Source organism: Tamandua tetradactyla, chromosome 11 (genome assembly GCF_023851605.1).
Source record: "Tamandua tetradactyla isolate mTamTet1 chromosome 11, mTamTet1.pri, whole genome shotgun sequence".
Taxonomy (NCBI): domain Eukaryota; kingdom Metazoa; phylum Chordata; class Mammalia; order Pilosa; family Myrmecophagidae; genus Tamandua; species Tamandua tetradactyla.
In genome coordinates, this window is record NC_135337.1 from 85,195,507 (window position 1) to 85,217,807 (window position 22,301).

The 22,301-nt window shown below is 39.1% G+C and overlaps 1 protein-coding gene and 1 non-coding gene across 2 annotated transcripts; one reads left to right on the forward strand and one right to left on the reverse strand.

Moving 5' to 3' along the window:
• Nucleotides 1–921: 921 nt before the first annotated feature.
• LOC143651111 (small nucleolar RNA SNORA33) lies at nt 922–1,052 on the reverse strand. The gene has a single exon (XR_013159848.1). It is a non-coding gene; the product is annotated as a small nucleolar RNA SNORA33 (small nucleolar RNA).
• A 5,591-nt stretch (nt 1,053–6,643) lies between these two features.
• Nucleotides 6,644–9,919, forward strand: LOC143649195 (methyl-CpG-binding domain protein 3-like 2B). The gene is made up of 2 exons (XM_077119386.1): nt 6,644–6,712; nt 9,338–9,919. The coding sequence occupies exons 1-2, from the start codon at nt 6,644–6,646 to the stop codon at nt 9,917–9,919; spliced, it is 651 nt and encodes a 216-aa protein (XP_076975501.1).
• Nucleotides 9,920–22,301: the final 12,382 nt, after the last annotated feature.

The window sequence follows — 22,301 nt, forward strand, 5'->3', positions numbered from 1 at the left end:
TTTTCCCAGGCCAAACTGGCCTCCTATCAGGAGGAAAGATTCACCTGCATTGGCTTTCCCTGAGGTGAGACCCGGCAAGTTAAAACACTTCCTGTGAAGTCTCTGGACTCTGTTTTTCTTATCCTGCCCACTATGTGGTACTTGTCTGTCTGCAGGCCCCACCAGTGTAAGATGATGTGGTACATTTAGCTTTGGCAGACTCTCCCTGCTGGGGGCATTGTGGAGACAGAGGAGAGGTTGTAGGCTGGTTTTAATGACTTCAAATTACCAAACCCTGGGGGTCTGAATTCCTTGAGGGAGGGATTCCACCTGAGTTGGGCTTCACCCCTCCCCTGGGGAAGGCACAGGCTCCAGACAAGCCCCCAAATGAGCTCATTCTACCTATGTCTGGGGCAGTTGCAGCCTGAAAAGTCCTGCTGCTATATCCAAAGGCAGTCAAGCCTTTGTAGAAAGACAGCCCCAAAAACCTCTGTTTCCTTTTTATTTTTTTCTTTTTCCATCAGCCCTGCCCCCTTGGTACTGGGGCAAAAATGAGCAACCTCTGCTTTGACCAGGTTCACCTGAGCTGGGGGCCTATTTTTAGTAGTCAGAATTTGTTAATTAATTCCACAATTGGCGTTTGATTGTGCTCAGACCCTGCTGCTGGTAAAGTTCCTTTCCTTTTCTCTCTGGGAAGCAGCCTGTGAGGGAGGGGCACCAGCTGCCGTGGCTTGGGGATCTCACAATTCTGGGGGGCTCGCAGCCAGTTCAGCTGGTCCAGACTAGGGTACACTGTGTGTCCGGTCATTGACGTGTTCCCAGAAGCTCTTCTGTACCGTTTCTGGTTATTTAGTAGTTGCTCTGGAGGACGAACTAAAATGTTCACATTGCTAAGCCACCATCTTGACCCAGAAGTCCGAACAAATATTTAATGACACAATGTGTTGGAATCATTTTCAGGGATCTTAATGACTTTAGTGGCCTTAAGGCTCATGGCATGGCTGTATTACTGTCAGCTTTTTCTTAAATTTCTGCAGAAACACATTTAGGTAAGCAGGGTCATTGGCTGGCTTCATAATAATAATCTTACAGTAATGTTCTAGTGTCAGCACCACAGTAAAAATGTCTGGTTAGGCCCTTATGTCAGTGGATCTCACCATGTGGTCCCAGGACAAGTACCAGCATCACCCAGGCTCTACCCAAGACATTCTGAATCAGAAGCATTAATTGATCCTTAGGTTTCCTTTTCCTTTTTAGCTGTTGCAAATGATGATACCATATACTGAAGCTAAGGGGAAAGCGCTCAGCCATATATTGTTTAAAGGGGTATTTCAAAGATGTAAGAATTGAAAATAATGCCTATTTCATTTTCAAAGAATGACAGCTATATGGTGGGTAAATGCTAATGAAAATAAAGCATGTTTATCTGACTTTAATGCCAGAGGATAGTGAATTTAAGGAAAGGGCACTTCCAAGGATAAAGAAAATGACTATATTAGTATGTAGGTCCAATACACTAGGAAGGTGGAACGTTCTAAACCCATAGGCATTAAATGACATTGCCTTATAATACATGCAATAAACTCTAACAGAATCAGAAGAAAAAATTGCAATATTCTAAATAATGGGATTTTTTAAAGATACCCTGCTCCTACTGATCAGAGAAAGGAACTCAGAGAAGATGATGATTTGCATAGCTCCTTCTGAGCCCTTTAATGGGCTCAGAAGGTACCTTAATGGACTTGCAGGTGCCTTAGAAAATTTACTTTTCACAGAAGAACTGAGTCTTAGAGAAAAATTAGGTTCAGGTATAAAAAGGAGGAGGTTTCACACACACCCTGCACATCTGAATTCAAATGGACACTATGAGCACTCATTCATCCATGATGCCTATTGTCGTTAAAAAAACACATTTCCATTGATCTTTTTTTAAAAATGCATTTCATAGCTCCATTCACTGAAATACTCTGGGATAAAAATGACCAGCTCTGGAACAATAAGTCCAATGCTCAGATGTGATTTATAATAACCATTTACAAGTTAAAGGAATCACGATGCCTTGGAGAAATAGCTGAATCCAGAAATGGGGCAGAAAATTTATAAGGATGAGCTTGAAAATTCTTTCACATCAGAAGAACACTCTCATTGGTTATAAGGGTTGTGTTTAATGATTTACGGGCCAAACTGTAGGGATCCCCCGGGCCGAAATTGGAGCAAATGATCATAAAAACAGTACCATTTTCCTTGAGTTGAAATGCATGTTATAGTATAAAACCCATAAATTTATTACAATATATCAAAGAAATAGTTTTAAAGACCACTTTTGAAAGATACTGGGAAACAACAAAATATTTGGATAAATTCTAAAGAAAAGCAATGAATCAAGAGTTTACCTAAATTTCCTGTATAAACTACCTCAAGCTAACTAAATAATTGATTATACTGTTATACTTTCATAAAAGTTTGGATGATACCAACACCATTGAAGCATTCTTGTGAACAAGAAAATAAGAATCACATTAAACACATAGATTTAACTATAATTTTACAGAAAATTCAGAGGACAGAGGAATGGTTGAGTGATATCATATAATATTATTTGTCATTTCCACACCAATAATTGTACTATAAAAAGAATATAATTTATTCAAAAATTAATTTGCCAGTAAAATGAGAGGAAGGGAAGAACCGGAGATTAAAATAGATGTGACAATGGAAATATATGCTTGATTTTTTTCCCTATTCTTGCAATTTCTTAGAGCCCATCATTTTCAATTATTTCTTTGCCAAAATTTTGGCAAGTGCCAAAAATTTTGATGATGATAATATATGAAAGCAACAATGTATAAAAATAAAGAAAATACTATGAATAAACACAAAGGTAGGAACTTTTTCTTAAAGCTATTAAACATTCACAGATATGTGATCAGTGATATGAAGGCATATAAAAATTCATGGGCCTGTAATTCAGCAAATATTACCAACAATAGTAAATATTTAATAATAATAAAATAACAGTAGCAAAAACATATAACACTTTCTAAATGCCAGAATCTTGTCTAAATACATAACGTATTTTTATGCATTTAGACCTCCAAAATAAACCTACACACTACAAATATTTTTTTAGAAAGATTTCCTATCAGCAAACTCTATGATGTAGTTTTCTCCCATTTCTTTCTTGGAAGTTTAGGCTAAGATACTATTTTTCTAACTGTCCCACTGATTCTGTGAACAGCAAAATATGTTCTAACGAATTCTATTCCTTAAACCAGATTGCAAAGGTTCATAGTTGGAGAGGGATAATCACATCTGATATACTTAATAAACTGAGAGTCCTTCCTTCAGGTACCTGCAATGAAACTAGATTGCATTAATAACGTAACCCAGGACCCATTCACAGAGAGTGTGAGCTTGGAAAAATATTGTTTCCAATATGATAAGGTGAAATAGTCTGAAAAATAGCCAGTTCAAATTATTCTTGAATCTACTTAGGGCAACCAACTGGACCAAAGTTCATGGAGAGAGGAGACATGAATATTGGTTTACTTGGGCAAGAAGTGGCAAGTCTCTCAAAACAAGAGTTCAGCTGGGATTATCAGCAAATTGGTGGAGAAAGAATTTAGGAAAGAGATAGTGGGCCCCCTGGGATATCAACCATAGGGGAATGTACATTGTCTTGTAGAATTTTCTCTAAAAATCCTATCAGGCATTCACAGAAAAGAATCAGGAGGTCCTACAAAACCCCTCTCAGTGTATAGGACTGAGAGAAGGGAAAAAATCCACTCTGGGTCTGACACCACTAAGAAACAAAATGCTGATTGCAAAGGGGAAGGCAACAAATACTGTCACCTTCAGGGCACTGATGAAATCCCACATTGCTGAGAAGAATCAACAAGAAAGAAAAAACTTTCTCTTGGACGGAGAGGCAGAAGTCCATGTAGAACCCAAGAGAGTAGCTGGAGTGGGCATGGATTTCCAAAGGAACTCGCTTCTTAGAACCAGGACAAGCCTCTCAAAGATGAAGGTTTGTCAGACCGACAGTGAAAACACCTCCCCAGCAGCACAAATTTTACCTTCTGACTAACAAGCTTTGGGTAAAATGTTTTGAGAGATAAACCCTCTCTGATGCATCAAACTAAGGACAAGTCAAAAGCTGAAGTTGGATTAGACATGGATAAAAGGCACTCTGCTAAATCAAGTGCCCACCCTAAACCCACAGCATTTGGGAAGGAATTTGAAGCATGGGTTTTAAGGGTGGCTTTAGTAATAGCAAAACTCAAATCCAGGTCATAATCTGATCAGACTATCTCTAAACTCCACCCTGCTGAAAAGAAGCAAAGCCATGCCAATTGCCAGGCATATCACTCTTCACCTTGGTCTCTATATAAGATGCCCACTTTTTAATGACAAAAATTCAGAAGCCTCCAAAAACACCAGTTTGGGAACCTCTTTCACATTCAGAACCCCACAACTGTTTTTGCATCTCACAGCAGGTACTTTTCTACTCAAGTGCATTCAAGTACTTGGGAACTGAACGAGTCACAGTGGGAAATGGGTAGAATGTGGCCACCCAATATAATTCCCAAAGACATGCCCTCAAACTGCAGCAGGTTGTAACCACATAACATGGGTTATCCTGATAACACACAATGTTGAGTTTGCCTCAACATGAGTGTTTTGAGACTCCACCTTTTTATTGAGTCTATTTTTGGGGAATATTTGTGGTTATGTACACTACTGTTGGTTGTGGATGCTGCAGTATTTATCCACCACCCATTGATGAGCATTTGGCTAATTGTCAGCATGAAGACATTAAGACTGCACATGCTGTGACCACACAAGGGTGTGTCCATAGAGAACACACGTACACAATTTTTTTGGGATTATTTGCTTACAGGATAATGGTAAAACGCATGTACTCAGTCTGTAGATTCTGCCTAACAGCTGTCCCACATAGTGCACCCAACTTAAACTCCAAAACCTTGCATGAGTGATCTCATCACCCACACCTTTCCAGAATTCGATATTGCTGTTTTTAAGTGTAGCTAAATTGTGCCCATATTTTAATTGAGTGATTGGTTTTAATCCTTTTTGTAGTTTTTATTCAAATTTTAACCCATTTTTCTAGTTGGTGGTCAGCCTTATGTTTTTATTTGGTCAGAGTTATATATGTTTTATTTTGATGTCCTTTTCTGATATACGTGATATATGTAATATCATCCACTGAGTGGTTTTCTTTTTTTTTTCTTTTGCATAGGCAGGCACTGGGAACCAAACTGGGTTTCTGACACGGCAGGCGAAAACTCTGCCTGCTGAGCCACCATGGCCCGCCCACAGTGAATTTCTACTCTATCTCTCTTAATAGTGTATCTTTAATATATCTTAAACTTATAATTTTCTTATGTTATAATTTTTCTTTATATTGAGTTGTATTGTATTGAAAGTATAAATAATCTAATCTTGATGTGGATGCTATCTCCTATCTCTTTAAAGAAAACTTTTCTGGTTTATAATTAGAAGTGAAATTATGAATGTAAGAAATTAAGAAAAGATTGATTGCAGAAAAGAGGCTGATGTTTTAACAGGAAGATAGGTCAAGAGCAGTTATTCCAACAAAGCACAGGATTCACAACATTGGAAAGTTTAGCATCATGTTTAAGGAACAAGTGGGTGATTGTTAAAAGACTGGGAGAGAGAGGAAAAAAAAGACTAGGAGAGATGACTAATGGAGTAATAATGATCAGAAGTGAAAATGCACAGGCATATTCCACATTAATGAAAGACATCAACCCACAGACACAGGAAACTCAATGTACCATCAGCAATGTCAATATTTAAGAAACTATAATGAGCCAACCATGACCTGTAAATCAAAGAAATTGAGAATATCTTAACAGAATCCAGAAACCAAAGATACATGAAAATTGTGAAAGCTGACATCACAGCATAAATAAAAGAAGCTAGAATTTAAAGTGATGCCATTTTAAAAGCATATAAAGAATCTCAGAACCCAGTAATCTACTCTCAGCACCAATATTGCCCCTAAAATAAAGATGTCTCAGAAATTCATAAATGGAAACTTTTCCTTGTTAGCAGCCATGCTATGGGGAAAAAGGACTGGACTGAGTTATTATGGTTCAAATTCAAATGATCTCAGATTGAAAGCTGGAAATGCAGGAAAGATAAAGACCCCCGGAAAGGGAATATCAGGCAAATATAAATGAATATTGTTTTTTTTCTCTTTTAGATGAATGGTCCGGGAATCGATCCCAGGTCTCCCGCATAGAAGGCGAGCATTCTACCAAAAAACAACTAAATGAGTATTGTTTTATGAAGCATTAGTATAAATGTCTTATGGAGATTATCACATATGCAGAATTAAAATGCTTGGAAACAATAATAGAAAAGGAAGGAAGGGGGAAAATGGCATTTATAGCATGCTAAGATACTAACACTTGTGAGAGGTCATGAAAGTAATTATACATGTTTGATTAAATCAAGAATGTGTGATTTAATCACCATGGTAACTGCATGTGGAGCTGGGTGTGTCCTCTGTATTATGGGCTGATTAGATTACAGACTGTCTCCATAAAAAGGAATCAGAGGAGGAGGTCAGGGCATTTTCCAGCAGGAGACCAGCTTTCTGCATCTCAGGACTTCAATGGAAACAGACGACTCCAGCACCCTGGGGGATCCTGCCTCCACAAGTGTCCCCAGCCAGCCTATCCTGGTGAGCACTGAATCCACAGGGCACCAAGAGGTCACAAATTCATTTCCATCTGTAAAATTTCTTGCTTGTATATAGTTCTTTAAATGAGTCAATAGCATAAAAAGTTGTTTACAGGGCACTGATATTTGTCAAGTAAGATTGCAAGTATTTGTACATTTTTCTATGTGTACCATTATTATTTTTATCTAGGTCAAATATTTTTTACCAACCTCATTTCTATGGATAAGAAGCAGTATTTAGCATTATAAGGTTCGCATAATATTTTTTAGTGGAAATTACATTTTTACCCCATGTGCTGTCAGCTTACTATTCGTGACCAAATACCACATCTTCAGTGTTAACAAACTGTTAATTGTAGTTAATTTTCCCTATTTTTCTTTAATTGTTGTATCACTTCTGTCTATGTTTCTCTGTCTCTTCCCATCTCTGCCTCCACCTTATTATTCATCACAAAATTCATTCTACCTGAATATAAGTTGTAAAGTCATTGGTGTTTTTATTCTCTCTTTCTTTTCACAAAGAGTTAAGATAAACCAGAGCAGAGACTATAGATCATGGGTTAAAATCAGGTTTACACATAGTAGGTGATCTATAAATTGGAAAACACATAATTTCCCTCCAAACTGAAACATTTGGGGAATTAAAGATTGTGATATAGTCATTGCAGGTCAATAGAAATAAAGGGAAGGAATGGCTTCCCTGCCTCTTAATATCTGCTAAGGACAGAAAAAAAAGAGTTAAAAAGAAAAATGAAATGATTAAGTTTGCATTTTAAACAGTATTTAATCCTATCTAGAGACTGGATGAGATATGGGGTGAAAGGATTTGGAATCTCTGATACTTAATTTACCACAGTAAGCCACTCAAGAGATTAGTGTTAAGAGAATTGACTTGAAATATCTAAGGACATTTTTAGAGTTAGGTCTGAGAACTCTCAACGTGCAAAGCAATATGTGAACACTGCTGTGTAAAGCATCTGAAAAAGCTACAATAGTCTTATCTTCTTGGTGTGTCTGATTTTGTAAGAAAAAAGTTAAATAAATAAATTATACATATGTAAGTAAAAAACAATTTTACCTTAAAAACTGAGGAGGGAATTGAGCTGTGGAACTTAGATTGCTGGCTCAGGAACAATCAAAATATGGTTGTAAGATTTAGTTCATGACTTGAAAGTTGCTCCAGTATTCAAAAATAGAGTCTCTGTGAGTGGTTCAGGAAGGTGGATGAAAAATTCTGTGATATCATACTGAAGGGGCAGGGTGTCCAGACACTCAGTTTTGGACAGTATATTAGCACCAAGAAGTGGGTATTTTGTTCTGAGAGAGGAGAGCACGTTTTGGGGGGAAATCGCTATTTCAACGTGTGATCTGGCCAGTGTGAACTGAGCCATCAGCAGGATTTCTGCTGTGGTTGGAATGTGCGTGGGTGGATATTTGGGGCTGGGGAACCGAGTCAGAGATGAACTGATTTTGAGGGTATTTTCACTTTGTGGGTGGTATTTTCAACAGGGGCATGGATGGGATTGCCTAGAGGATGCTGTAGGGAGAGAACAAATGTTCTTAGAAGTCCAAGTGAGGTAGCTCAGAGATGTGACACACGCATCAGAAGGATTTGGTAAAGCTAGTGAATCCCAGAGATGAATTACAAAAGCAATGTGTGGTCAAATGCCATCAACCCCATAGACGCGGCTGTGGGTTACATTAGATGAAAAAGGCTGAGTCTCCACTGTGCTAATAACAGAGGTGACCTGTGAGGTTAGCGAGGGGAGCTTCTACAGAACAGGGATAGGACACAGGGCAGGGCGGTGTGGAATAGATACATGCGAATATGCATGACCATTACGACGTGACTGTCAGCGGGAGGGGAAAACTGCACAGCTAGAGACGCGTTGCAGGAATTCTCAATGACAGATTGCTTTTCAGATGTGGGAGATTAAAATGCTGAGGGAAAGATCTTGCAGAAAAGAAATGGAAAGTATAGAAGATTTATGCAAATATTGGATGCATAGGTTTAATAAATTGGAACTATGAGAGTAAGGATGGAGTAGTATATTATTTCTTTGGAGATGAGACACACAATGGGGAAATTGAAAGTAGATGACTTAAAGTGGAGAAAAGAATGGCATGGAAAATGTCAAATCTTGGGGTACAAAAAAAAGCTTGCATCCACATTATAGTGAGTTAGTCCCACTTTAATCATGTGGAAGTGACAGTGGCAGAAAAGGGGAGAGATTAATACCCTCAATGAAGATGGTGGGTGGGAATGGCCCAGATTTGGCACTGGACACTGTTCTAGAACTTTGATTCTTGACTCACAGTTGTTCGTTATCCATGATCCAGCTCTCAGAATTCAGTGCCTAACCCAGTAGCAGCAGGACTGGGAAATTAGAAGTTCAGTCCATTAAGTTCCACCCTAGACCTATTGCATCAAAATCTCTGCAATGCGGGCCTGACAATCTAAACTTTGCAAACTTATCTATGAGAGTGATGCACCGTGCAATTTGAGACACTTTTCTCCAGCAGACTGGGAGGGTGGTGGTTCCAACTGAGCTAAGAGAATTTACCATTGTGTATAGTCTGTGTCTTCCATTTTGTTCAAAACGTGCATTTCATTTTCTTTTTAAAGGGGAAGCTCCAAAGAACTATGATTCCCCAGACTTCACGGTGGAAACGGCAGCACGCTGTCACTAAGGCGAAGCGGAAGCCTGGTTTAGGTTCTGCCCTTCCTATAAGAATGACCAGCTGCATATTCCGCAGGCCTGTTACAAAAATCACTTCCCATCCTGAAAATGTGGTCAGACGCAAGAGATCGGAGGAAAACTTGGAAAAGCCTCAGCAGTTGTATTGGTACAGGAGACTGGAGGGACTCCACGCATACAGCAGCTCAGGAGAACCTTTGAGTGCCCTGGATTTCCCAAATGCCTTAGGAATAATTGTACCAGGTTGTCTCGCTGAGCCCTTGGGCTGTGCTGTTGATGGAAATCTTCACACCCGCTCTGAGCCCACCCTTGGTGGTTCGGCAGGTGGCATGCCCCCAGGTCCTGGGGGTCTCTCAGAGCCCCTTATCAGACAAAAGGTCACTTATGATGATGTCAGGAAGCAGGCACGGAAAGTGAAGAAAGCGAGGGAGAGACTGGCTAAGGCCTTGAAGGCAGACAGGCTGGCACGGGAGGCAGAACGAATGAGAAGCCCAGAAGAAAAATCCTGAAGAGTGGGTGAAATAAGAAGGTGGTCATAAAGAAGCTGAGATTGACCTTGAAACGTTCAACATGAAGCAGCCGTGATTTTTAATAGCATGTCTGTGCCATGTTCATCATATTTTCTTGCTGTAAACTATGAGCTTTCTGGTATACCCAAACTATTGTATATTAAATTCTTTGAGAGACACAAAGTGTGAAGAATTCTATGATTTTGAAGTATGAGATTGACATTCATGTGCTGAGAAGGTGGCCGTTACGTTTCAATGTACACAGTCACATAAAAATTTCTGTTTACTATGATCTTAATTGATTTTTAAGCTTTTTATACATTTATTGAAATTTGAAGTTAGAAAAGTAGTTCATGTTTACTGTGGAAAAAGGAACAATATAGATCATTTTATAAGAAAGAGATGAAATTCCTTCATTATCATATTTTAAGGTAATTAATATGAACAGCTTAGGAAGTAAACTACCACAGCTTTCTTTAGATGAGTACAGATGCACAGGTATGCAAGGACTTGGGATTTATTTTATTTAAAAAAATGTGACCATGCCATAACTACTTCTCGCCACTTTTCTCCCTGCAACTTACATCATGGATAGATATTTCCCAGTTAAGTATCTACATATCTAATTCATTGTTTTTGCTTTATTTTGTTTTGTTGGTGTACAGAAAAATTGTGCAAACGTAGAATTCTCATATCCCTCTCCTCACACATGTGGTTTTCCCAATTATTAATAACTTGCATTGGTGTGGTAATGCTTAATTTGTATAGGATTTGTGCAGAATTTCTACTTAGGTTGATTTTAAAGGTTTGAAAATCGATGGTGGTGATGGTAGCACATCATTGTGAGTATAATTAACAGGACTGAATTCTGCATGTGAATGTCTTTGCAGGGGATGTTTTGGGTCATGTATGTAAGTACAGTGAAAGAAGATAAAACATGGGATGTGTAACAGTGAACCCTATTGTGGATGATTGTGCTGGTTTGAAAGGAAGTATGCCCCCCTAGAAAAGCCATGTTTTAATCAAAATATCATTTCATAAAGGTAGAATAATCTCTATTCAATACTGTATGTTTGAAACTATAATCAGATCATCTCCCTGGATGATGTGATTTAGTCAAGAGTGGTTGTTAAACTGAATTAGGGGACCACATGTCTCCTCACATTTGGGTGGGCCTTGATTGGTTTATTGGAGTCCTATAAGAGAGGAAATATTTTTGGAGAATTAGAGATTCAAAGAGCGTAACACTATGAAGCAGCGAGTCCACCAGCCAGTGACCTTTGGAGATGAAGAAGGAAAATGCCTCCCGGGGAGCTTCATGAAACAGGAAGCCAGAAGAAGCTAGAAGGTGATGCCATGGTTGCCATATGCCCTTCCAGATGAGAGAGAAAGCCTGAGCCTGTTCACCATGTGCCCTTCCAGCTGAGAGAAAAACATTGAACGTCGCTGGCTTTCTTGAACCAAGGTATCCTTCCCCGGATGCCTTAAATTGGACATTTCTATAGACTTGTTTTGATTGGGACATTTTCTTGGCCTTAGAACTGTAAACTAGTAACTTATCAAATTCCCCTTTTGAAAAGCCACTCTGATTCTGGTATATTGCACTCCAGCTGTTAGCAAACTAGAACAATGATGGCCTGGGTTAATAGTCCAAATATAAGGATGCTGTTTCATGAATTATAATAAACATGTGACTCTATTACAAGGCATTAATAATAGTTTCGTATATGGGTATCAATACACCTCATGTAAACTATGGACCTATACTTTATACTGTTTTAATATTCTTTCATTAATTGTTACAAAGGGAGCACCCTAGTGCAAAGCGCTAACAATAGGAGGGTGGGTATGGGAAAGCTGTGCTCTTTCCATGACCCATCTTTAAACCTGCAAACTCTCTAAATAGTTATTCCATACATGTTCATGTGTCTGTGATGATGGTAGTTTTGTGGGCAGTGGATGGAGGAAATCTCTGAGCCCCCACCCAGGCACTTGGGTGGCACTAAAGACTACACAGAGATGTCTGACTCTGTTGTCAGCCTACCTTGCCAGTGGGGGCACGAGCCTCCACAGCCTGGGAGAATTTTCTTACTATTCTGACATTCCTGGCTAGTATACAGGTGCCTCTGAATGCAGATGTCTTCCCAGAAGTTGTTCCAGACAGTTCGTTGGTATTTGCTAGTTGCCCTAGAGAATGAACTAAATCCCACATCTCCCTACACCACCATCTTGACCTTTCCCCAATAAAATTTAATTGAATTGAGATTTATGAATTGACTAAGAAGTTTGCAGAGATGGCTGCAAATCTCCACATTTCTCTGAATTCGTATCTTTTCAATATGACTTTGAAGATCCACGTATGAAAAGGTGGAGTGTCCTTCTCCCTTTGGCTCTGGTCTAGAATTTTAAAAATTTATGTGCTTTACCCAATGAGATATAGAGGAAGTAAAGGTTTGCCTAAAGAGGCAATGGCACATGTCTTCTACTCTCTCTTGGAGCACAGGGTGTGCCAATGAAGAACTCTATACTACCTTACTGCAGGAAGAGGGGACACATGTAATAAAGGTTGTGTATCTCAGACAAGCCACTCTTGACCAGCTGAGAGCCAGGTGAGTCCAAACGAGTAAAGGAGCTCAGCCAAGAACAGCAGTGCCTCACCTGCTCACTCACACTAATAACACCATCTTAAAGCCTGCTGAGATCAAAGTAACTTCCAATCCTAGAATTCTATGGAGTAATAAATGCTTTATCATAAACTGTTTATGTTTGGACAGTCTGTTATGGTACATTTGCTGAATCAAGAAAAACAGAACACAGGGAATTCAGAATAAGCGGCTCTTTGTTTTTGCATTCCTACAGATATTTGATTATAGCATTCATGAACACACTATTATTCAAGCTTATTTTAGATGTCTGTATGAAAAAGTATTACCATTAAATTTCCATTTTAGGTAAATGGAAGACGGTGTGAGAACATTCCTCTTTTTGCAGGAGTAGCAAAAATGTATCACACCTCTTCATTCCTATAGATATTATCATGAAGGATTACAATTTTTTCCATTCTACGAACATGAGGATGGAAGAAATTTTTTCTCGTTCAACTCATTTTTTTTGTTTTTTATTTTTTTGTATACTGTATGGTGGGGGTCACATTCAACTCATTTTTATCGTGTGTCTGCCAAGTACCAGAAACCATGTGGGCATTAAGGATATGATGAGAACAGTTGAAAGTTTGTTTCTACAAGGGATGGAAGGAATTTTTAACAAAAAAGAGATAATAAAATGATTATACGGCAAATACACAAATTGTTCACTCATATGCTAACTAATATTTATGAAGAAATATATGGAAAGACAGATATTTTGTTTACAGTAGTGCAAAGTCACATTTACCATCTAATATAATAATATAAGATATATAATTCATATCCAGTCTTGAGCCATAATGGATAAGCTCCCTTACACATGGACACCAAGATATTCTTCAATGCAAAGATGGAAATAAGCCAAAGAAATTTTCTTTAATAAGAAAGCATAATTCAAAAATTGAATATAGGGCAGGTTCTAGATCCATGACTCAATCAGAGAGATGCAGTTTCTGGGTCAGAGGATTTAATCTCTTCAAGCACAGGCTCTTCTTTGGTCCCAGTACCAATGACTCCTCTATGGCTTCTCTTCCAAATAGTTTTTCAGAATTCCCTTATTTCTTTGTTCTTTGTGCTGTAGATGGATGGGTCCACATGCACATCAGTGAATCTGGTGCCCATCCATGTGCATTGGGTATAGCAATAGAACTAAGTTATGCCCTCCAAGACTTATAAAAAAAAATAAGACATTGTGAGATGAGTCACACAGGTAGATTAAAAGATTTAAAAATGTATTTATCGATATCGTATGGGATTCTGTCTGCTGAGCTGGGGAGATATGTCTGGAGTAGGGCGGTGTGGCCAGGCTGGGCAAGCTGCACTCCTGGTGGGAAAGGCCAGCCCTCATACATGTCTTGCTCTTTCATTCCGCGTTCTTCCTGCCTAACTTTGAGATTGAGGGGGATCCACATTCTCACTCCTGTGCCAGGTGCCGCCTTCTCCTTTTCTACCAGGCTAAGGAGCAGAGAGAAAGACAGATAGAGCTCAGCATACCACATTATATTTAGATGTCGTGTCAACCTTGACTCCTTCAATCTGTGGCATTTTCTCAGTCTTTCCTTGTTTTTCATGACCTTAACATTTTTGAAGAATGCTGGTCAGGACCTAGAACAGCTCTTCTCAGAGGGGATGTGCAGTTCCTCAGTGACCTGACTGCCTGCCTGCTTCAGGGTTACTATCAAAGAAGGGCTATCACGCTTCAGACATTCCACAGTATCAGGAGACAACATCAGCCACCGCTGGGAACTTGAAGAAGGGAAACCCACCCCCCTGAGAGAAGCCCATTTCCACAACATGCTTCCTCGCACTTGCGTAGAGATCCTACGCCATCTCTGTGACTGTCAGCCTGATGCAGATGACGTCTTTGATATTCTCCAGTTCTGGTTGCAGAGAATCTCTGTGTGTGGAACAACTGGGTGAAGAAAATTCTGGGACACTCTATTGGTATTTCTAGGGAACACGAATGTACAAGGAAGGCCCCATACAAGGCAACACCAATGAAGTACCCTCTTTAAGCAGGGAAAAAGAAGGACAAAAAAAAGTCTCAAGGGTTCCTGGAAAAACAGGAAAAACAAGAGGATGACACCCCCAAATGGAATAAAAACTACAGGAGGAGATTGCAGTGAGTGAAAAGCAGGAGGAAAGCTCCTTGGCATTTGAGCCATGAGCAATAAATGGGGCCAGAGAGTCCCAAAGAATTTTTTAGACCTGGACAACCATAATACAGCTACCGAATGGCAAAGTTCTTTGTCAACCAACGAATATCTTTATGGAACTCTTCCATCTCTGAATTCAAGGATAGGTTTTGGTTTATCTCCTTTCCCACCCCATGGTGTAATGCTACAAAAAGGACCTCGTTATACACCTCAGTGGCCACCCAGTCATGTCCAGCTCAGGGCTGACTCTTCCCCTGTGGCCACTCATCTCCTTCACCATCCAGTGGCTGCCCAACCCAACAGACTTCCAGAGGAGAACCCCATCTGCCACTGCTAGGAAGAAGCCTGGGACACTTTCAGACTGTAATGATGGAGCGGATTGGCACTGGAAGTGGGATAAGGGGACCTTTCCAGGAAATTTACTTACCATCAGGAACGCAGATGCACCCCGTGCAGTCACAGTTCTCGTTCCCAAAGACCCTGGCTCCCATAACATCCCAGGAAGGGCTGCCATCACACATGCCCCCGACCCTTCCTCTGGATCAGAGCCAGTCCAAGGAGAAACTATAACCCCCAAGGAAATGCAAAGCTGCACATGAGGTCTGGAATATGGAGAGTTTGGGGACGTGATCCTCACCCATGGCTACTCCTATCCCCAATCCTTCACAGTGCTTCCTTTATGCAGTCCAAGAGCTGAAGCCATTCGCAGGGCCCTAGAATGCACTTCATAGAGGAGTGCACACAGCTGCCAAAGTCTCTGTCTTTCTCTGCACCAAGGGGGACTGACTTAACTCTTCTGTAGTAATGACTGGGCACCAACTGATTGCCTACATGCGCTTTTCAACCAGCTGGCACTCAGGTAACTTGCTCTGCTGCCTTCCATGCAGCTCCTGGTACCCATGTCAGTCTCCACCAGCATGTGGCATGCAGTCTCAGAGATTCTTTGCTCCTGCTGCAAAGCCATGTAAACGTTCCTGACCAATATGGGAAAGCAGGATGCTATTTATTTTTGTATTGTGCATATTTTGTCATGGTCTGCTGATTCCCTGATTCACTGAGAGAGACACTTGTCCCAATATTTAGGTCAATATTGTGTGTTGGATAATTAAAAAAAAAACTTTTAAAGGTTTTTGGTCTTTGGAGGTCTGTAGGTTTATTTCCACATGAACTGGATGTTTTATATAAGTACATTCTTAAAAAATGCATTTAGCTTTACCCCAGTCTGATGATATTACATGTGTGGAAGAATCAATCTTAGAGGAAGGACAAAGTATCCCAGCAAGAGGACCTCCACCCAACAGACCAGCTATAAAACCCATCACTAAAGCCTTGATGAAGTTTTCAGAACAGATTAGATGAACTATCTGAGCCAAAGTGTTAAGGGATCTTGCAGCTTCTTCTTTTGCACTCTTGGAATGCTGCTGATCCCTTCATCATGGCTCTGCTCCCCTTGGCTGAGCTCCCATACTTGTTTGGGTTCAGCTGGCTCTTGGCTTACCAAGACTGGTTTCTCTGAGATGCACAACTTTTATTGCATGTCTCCTCTCATTCTGCAGTAGACTTCTATGGAGTTGTTCAATTGGCAGACTCTGTGTTTCAAGAGAGAGCAGAAGAAATGTGCCATTGCCTCTTTTAGGCAAAACTTGACTTCCTCTATATCCTACTGGATGAGGCACAGAAATTTTTAAATTCCAGAACTCCAAAGGAAGCAGGACACTTTGCATCTTCACAGGTGGATCTTCAAAGTCATATTGAAAAGATATGAATTCAGAGAAATGTGGAGATTCATAACCATCCCTGCAAACTTTCCAGTCAATGCATAAATTTTAATTCAATAACATTTTATTGTGTAGGGGTCAAGATTGTGTTGTAGGGAGATGTGGGATTTAGTTCATCCTTTAGGGCAGCTAGTTGATAGTGAGGAATTCTCTGGAACAACTGTTTGGAGACAACTGCATCCAGATGCACCTTGTACACCAGCCAGGAATGATTTGAAGTCTGAGGCAGAATAGTAAGAAAATTCTTCCAGGCTGTGGAGGCTCATGCCCCTCCCCCACTGGCATGGTAGGCTGACATGAAGTCAGATATTGCAGCGTAGTCTTTAGTGCCACCAAAGTATCTGGGTAGGGGGCAGGGATTTCCTCCATTCACCACCCATCCCAAAGCTGCCATCCTCACACACACATGGACACGTATGGAATAATTATTTAGAGAGTTTGTATATTTACACGTGTCATGTAAAGAATATAGCATTCTCATATCCTGGCCCCCCATTATTAACACTTTGCATTAGTGTGGTACCTTTGTAACAATTGATGAAAGAGTATTAAAATACGATTTTTAAACTTTGCCATCAGGGAATCCCCTGATACTGTGTCATACAATAGAGATACCCAAATCAATAGACCAAGCCTTTGATCTTGAGGGCTACTCTCATGAAACTTACATATATAGTGGAGAAGCTTAGCCTACCTATAGGTATGCCTAAGAGTTACTTCTGAAGGACCTCTTTTGTTGCTCAGATGTGGCCTCACTCTCTCTCTAAGCCCAACTCTGGAAATTAAATCATTGCCTATCCCTCTTCATGGGACATGACATCCAGGGGTGAAAGTGTCCCAAGCAGCATGGGAGATGACTCCCAGGCATGAGTCCGACCCTGGCACCATGGGATCAACAATTCCATCCTGACCAAAAGGCGGAAAAGAAGTGTAACTAAGTTATCAGTGGCTGAGAGAGTTCGAATAGAGTTGAGTGGCTACTCTGGAAGTCACTCTTATGCAAGCTTTTGTTAGACATTGCTACCTATCATAAGTTGCCAAACCCCAACCAAAACCATTCCAGCCAATCCTAAAGAACACTCAGGACAATACGTAAGATCTCACAAAAGTTCCATGAACTAGGGTAATTTTCCAGAAACCTACAAACTCTAGATGGGTCCCTGGACCAAAGAAGTCCTGAAACCTAGAAGGCACAGATTCTCCAGAACATCAGCTAGTTCCATCTCTCTACCCCATATTATTGACAGCCCCTAACAATATGAAAAAGTTAGAAGGGGCATAGTCCAAATACCCCTAGTGAATGGGATAGAGAGATCAAAGGTAATGGTTGAGTTGTACAGAGAATTTAGGGTTTAATGAACCAATATGATTGCCAAATCATCAAATTGATATTTCCTTTAATTTCCAGTATCTTAGAGCAGCTAGAAGTAAAAACCCCAAATTGTGGAAATATAACCCATACCAAACTCTGAACTCTGTTCTACGACTAATTTTTGTACTGTGCTTTAAAATTTATTGCTTTTTTGTATATATATGTTATTTTTCACACAAAAATACTATTATTAAATATAGTTCATAGTTTACATTAGGTGTCTTGATCCCCATTTATAACCCTATTATTAATTATTTATACTAATGTCAGACCATACACTTATAATTCATGAAAGAACATTCTTATGTTTGTACTATCAACCCAGTCTGTCATCTACAATGTCATGTCCAAATGGGTGGAGACATGTCATCACCTAATCCAGTTTAACAACCACTCGATTAAATCACATTTCCAGGGAGATGATCTGACTACAGTTTCAAACATATAGTATTGAATAGGGATTATTCTGCCTTTATGAAATGAGATTTTGGTTTTTTAAAACATGGATTTTCTGGGGAACATAAATCCTTACAAACCAGCGCACTGATGATGTGATATTTTGATATGAATAGAATAAAATAGGCTGAATGCATATGGGGTAAAAGTATAATTTCCACAAAAAAAGAATTATTTGAACAATGCAGTGCTAAATTCTGCATCTCATTTATAGATATGATGGCTGTAAAAAATAATCTGATCTAGATACTGGAGAATGTTTCATATTCTAAAATGTGCAAATACTTTCCATCTTACTGACAAACATCAAAGCCCTATAAACAACTTTTTATATGTTATTGACTCATCTAAAGAAGTATACACTAGCAAGAAATTTTGCAGATGGAAATGAATTTAAGTGACCCCTTGGTGCCGTGTGGATTCATTGCTCACCAGGACAGGCTGCCTGGGGACACTTGTGGAGGCAGGATCCTCCACGGTGCCAGAGTCGTCTGTCTCCATTGAAGTCCTGAGATGCAGAAAGCCAGACTCCTGCTGGAAAATGCCCTGACTTCCTCCTCTGATTCCTCTTTATGGAGAGAATCTGTAATCTAATCAGCCCACAATACAGAGGACACACCCAGTTCTGCCCTCAGCTACAATGATGATTAAATCATGCAGCCTTGGTTTAATCTAACATATATAATCGACTTTTGACCTCTCACAAGGGTTAGTAACTTAGTACACCATTAATACTGCTTTTTCCCTTCCTCCCTTTTTCATTCTTGCCATGCATTTTAAATCTACGTATGTGAATATCTCCATAAGACATTTCTATTAATGCTTCACAAAACAATATTCTTTTATATTTATTTGATATTCTGGGGTCTTCAGTTTTCCTGCATTTCCAGTTTTCAATCTGAGATCCTTTGATTTTGAACCCTAGTAATTCAGTCTAGTACTTTTTTCCATAATAAGTTTGTTAACAAGGAAATGTTTCCATTCGTAAATCTCTGAGCACATCTTTATTTTGGGGGCAATATTGGTGCTGACATTAGATTCCTGAGCTGTGAGGCTCTTTGCATACTTTATGAATGGCACCACTTTGAATTCTTGCTTATTTTATTTATGTTGTGACATCTGCTGTCACAATTTTCTTGCATCTTTGCTTCTGGATTTTCTTAAGATTTTCTCAGTACTTTTGGTTTTCAAGCCATGGTGTGGCTCATGATAGTTTCCTAGATATTGATGTTGCTTATGGTACATTGAGTTTATTATGTTTGTGGGTTGTTGTCTTTCATCAATGTGGAATATGCTTGTGCATTTTCACTTCTGATCATTACTATTCCATAAGTTCCATAACGGATCTCTCCTAGTCTTTTTTTTTTTTTTTTTGGCATGGGCAGGCACCTGGAATTGAGCCCGGGTCTCCAGCATGGCAGGTGAGAACTCTGCCACTGAGACATCTGGACCCACCCTCTCCTATTCTTTTAACAACATCCCATTTCTATTTTGAACGCAGTGCTAAACTTTCCAATATTTTGCATGCTGTGAATTGTTGGGATATTTGTTCTTGACTTATCATGTGAAGTCATGAGCTTCTTTTTGCAATTAACCTCGTCTTAATTTCTTACATTCTTAATTTCATTTCTAATAATAAAGCCAGAAAAGTTTTAGTTAAGAAGATAAAAGAGCAGCTTCCTCATCAGCAGTAGAACATTCATACTTTCAATACAGTAAAACATTACTTGTAAAGAAACATGTATCAGACTAAGATATATAAGGAGCAACACCACTTTAAGACATATTAAAGAAATACCATTAATAGAGAGGGAGTGGAAAAACCACACAGTGGAAGGTGTTATGTACATTACATATGTCAGTAAAGGACATCAATCCAAAACATATGTAATTCTAACAAGGGAAATATCTGATGAACACCAACTGGAAAATGGGTTATAATTTAAATGAAGACTACAGTAAAGATCAAAACCAATTGCTCAATTAAAATATGTACATATTTTAGCTACAGTTAAAAGTAGCAATATCAAATTCTGGTAAGGTATGGGTGATGAGATCATTTATGCAAGGTTAGTGGAGTTTAAATTGGTAGCACTATGTTAGGGGTCTATTGCAATTCAATATCCCATTCAAGAAAGACTGCAAATCATTCTCTGGGCCTGTTCACTCAACAGGTATTTTAATATAAGGACATAAGAGCACCATAATTTCTTAGTCAGATCATATTCTTTACGATAGTCAGAATGTATTTCTATTTTGTTTTCAATATCCCTGAGTGATGTGTATGGGCCATGGTTTTCTTAAGCTGAACATTTTTCATATATAATGTAGGAATATAACAGAGTATAGAGAAATTGAAAAATATCATTATTTCTTATCTCAAAGTATATAACCTAATCATAAAATACAGTGGTCCCCACATCTCCAAATGATTGTTATTAAAAGATGCAAGATGAGAAAAGCACACTTCCTAAATCTTATGCTTGAAATAATTCCTTGACATAATATTAAGAAAAAAATAAATGAACTATGTTTAAAAAAACTATACTGGAAAAATTGCATGCAGAAATCAATATATCAATCAACAGAAAACTATAACACTTAATAAATAAATTTTAAAGCCTATTGGTATTTAAATATACTCTTAAAAGTGATGAATACAAATAATCTCAATAAGAAGCAAGTAAGATCAAATCCCAAAAGGACAGTAAGTTAAACAATATTTTAAACAATATTATGAATATTTCAGTGGGGGGTAAGAAAGGTTTGTCAGTCACTAGTAAGTGTTTATCGAAACAAAGCAGTTTACTCTGTATATATGTTAGTAGAAAAAACTAATTAATAAGAAAGCACATGCACACAAAAACAGTGATTCCTAAATAAACATTAATAAACATTATGATCCCTTTATAGAATCTATTAAGACTGAATGTACACATTTTACCACTGTCCTGCAAGCAAATATTCCCAAGAGAATTGTTTCTTTGTGTGCATTAGAGGCACATCCTAGTGTGGTCACAGCAACTTGGAGTCTTAAGGTCTTCCATGCTGAAAATTAGCCAAATGCTCATCAATAAATGATGGATAAATACTGCAGCATTCACAACCAACATATACACAATTATTTTCCAAAAATAGAGTCGACAAAAAGGTGGAATCTCAAAACACCAGTGTTGAGGCAAACTCAGGACAGCCATACTATGTGGTTGTGACTTGCTGCAATTGGGTCAGTTCTTAAGGAACCACACTTGAGTGACCATGTTCTACCCATTTGCCACTGTGGGTCATCATATCCTGAGTAGTTGAATGCGCTTGAGATGCAAAAGCAGTTGTGGGGTTTCGGATGTGAGGGAGGTTCCCGAACTGACTCTTTAGTAGACTTCCAATCTTTTGTCATTGAAAGTGGGCATCTTGTGTAGAGACCAAACTAGGTAGAGATATGCCTGGAAGTTGGCATGACTTTGCTTCTTTTCAGCAGGGTAGGATTCAGAAATATTATGATCAAGTTTTGTCCTGGATTTGAGCCAAAGCTACCCTCAAAGCACACATGCTTCAAATACCTACAAAAATTCAGAGTTTTTCAGGTGGCTTGTTGGTGTGGCAGAGCGTCTTTTATCAATGTCTGATCCAATTTCAGTTTTTGTCTTGTCCTTAGTTTGGTGCATCAGAGAGGTTTGTCCTCCAAAACTTTTAACTCAAAGCTTGTTAATGAGAAGGTGAGCACTGTGCTTCTCGAAAGGTATGTTCACTGTTGGTCTGATAAACCTTAGTCTTTGAGAGGCACCATGTCCTGGTTCTGAGAAGTGAGTTAATAATGCAGTCCTTGCCCACTCCAGGTGTTAGCTTAGGTTGTGCATGGATTTCTGCCTCTCCCACAGAGAGGAAGTTTTTTCTTTCCTGTTGTTTCTCTCAGTTTGTTGGGTTTTCATCAGTGCCCTGAAGGTGACAGCATTTGTTGCCCTCCTCATTGCAAAC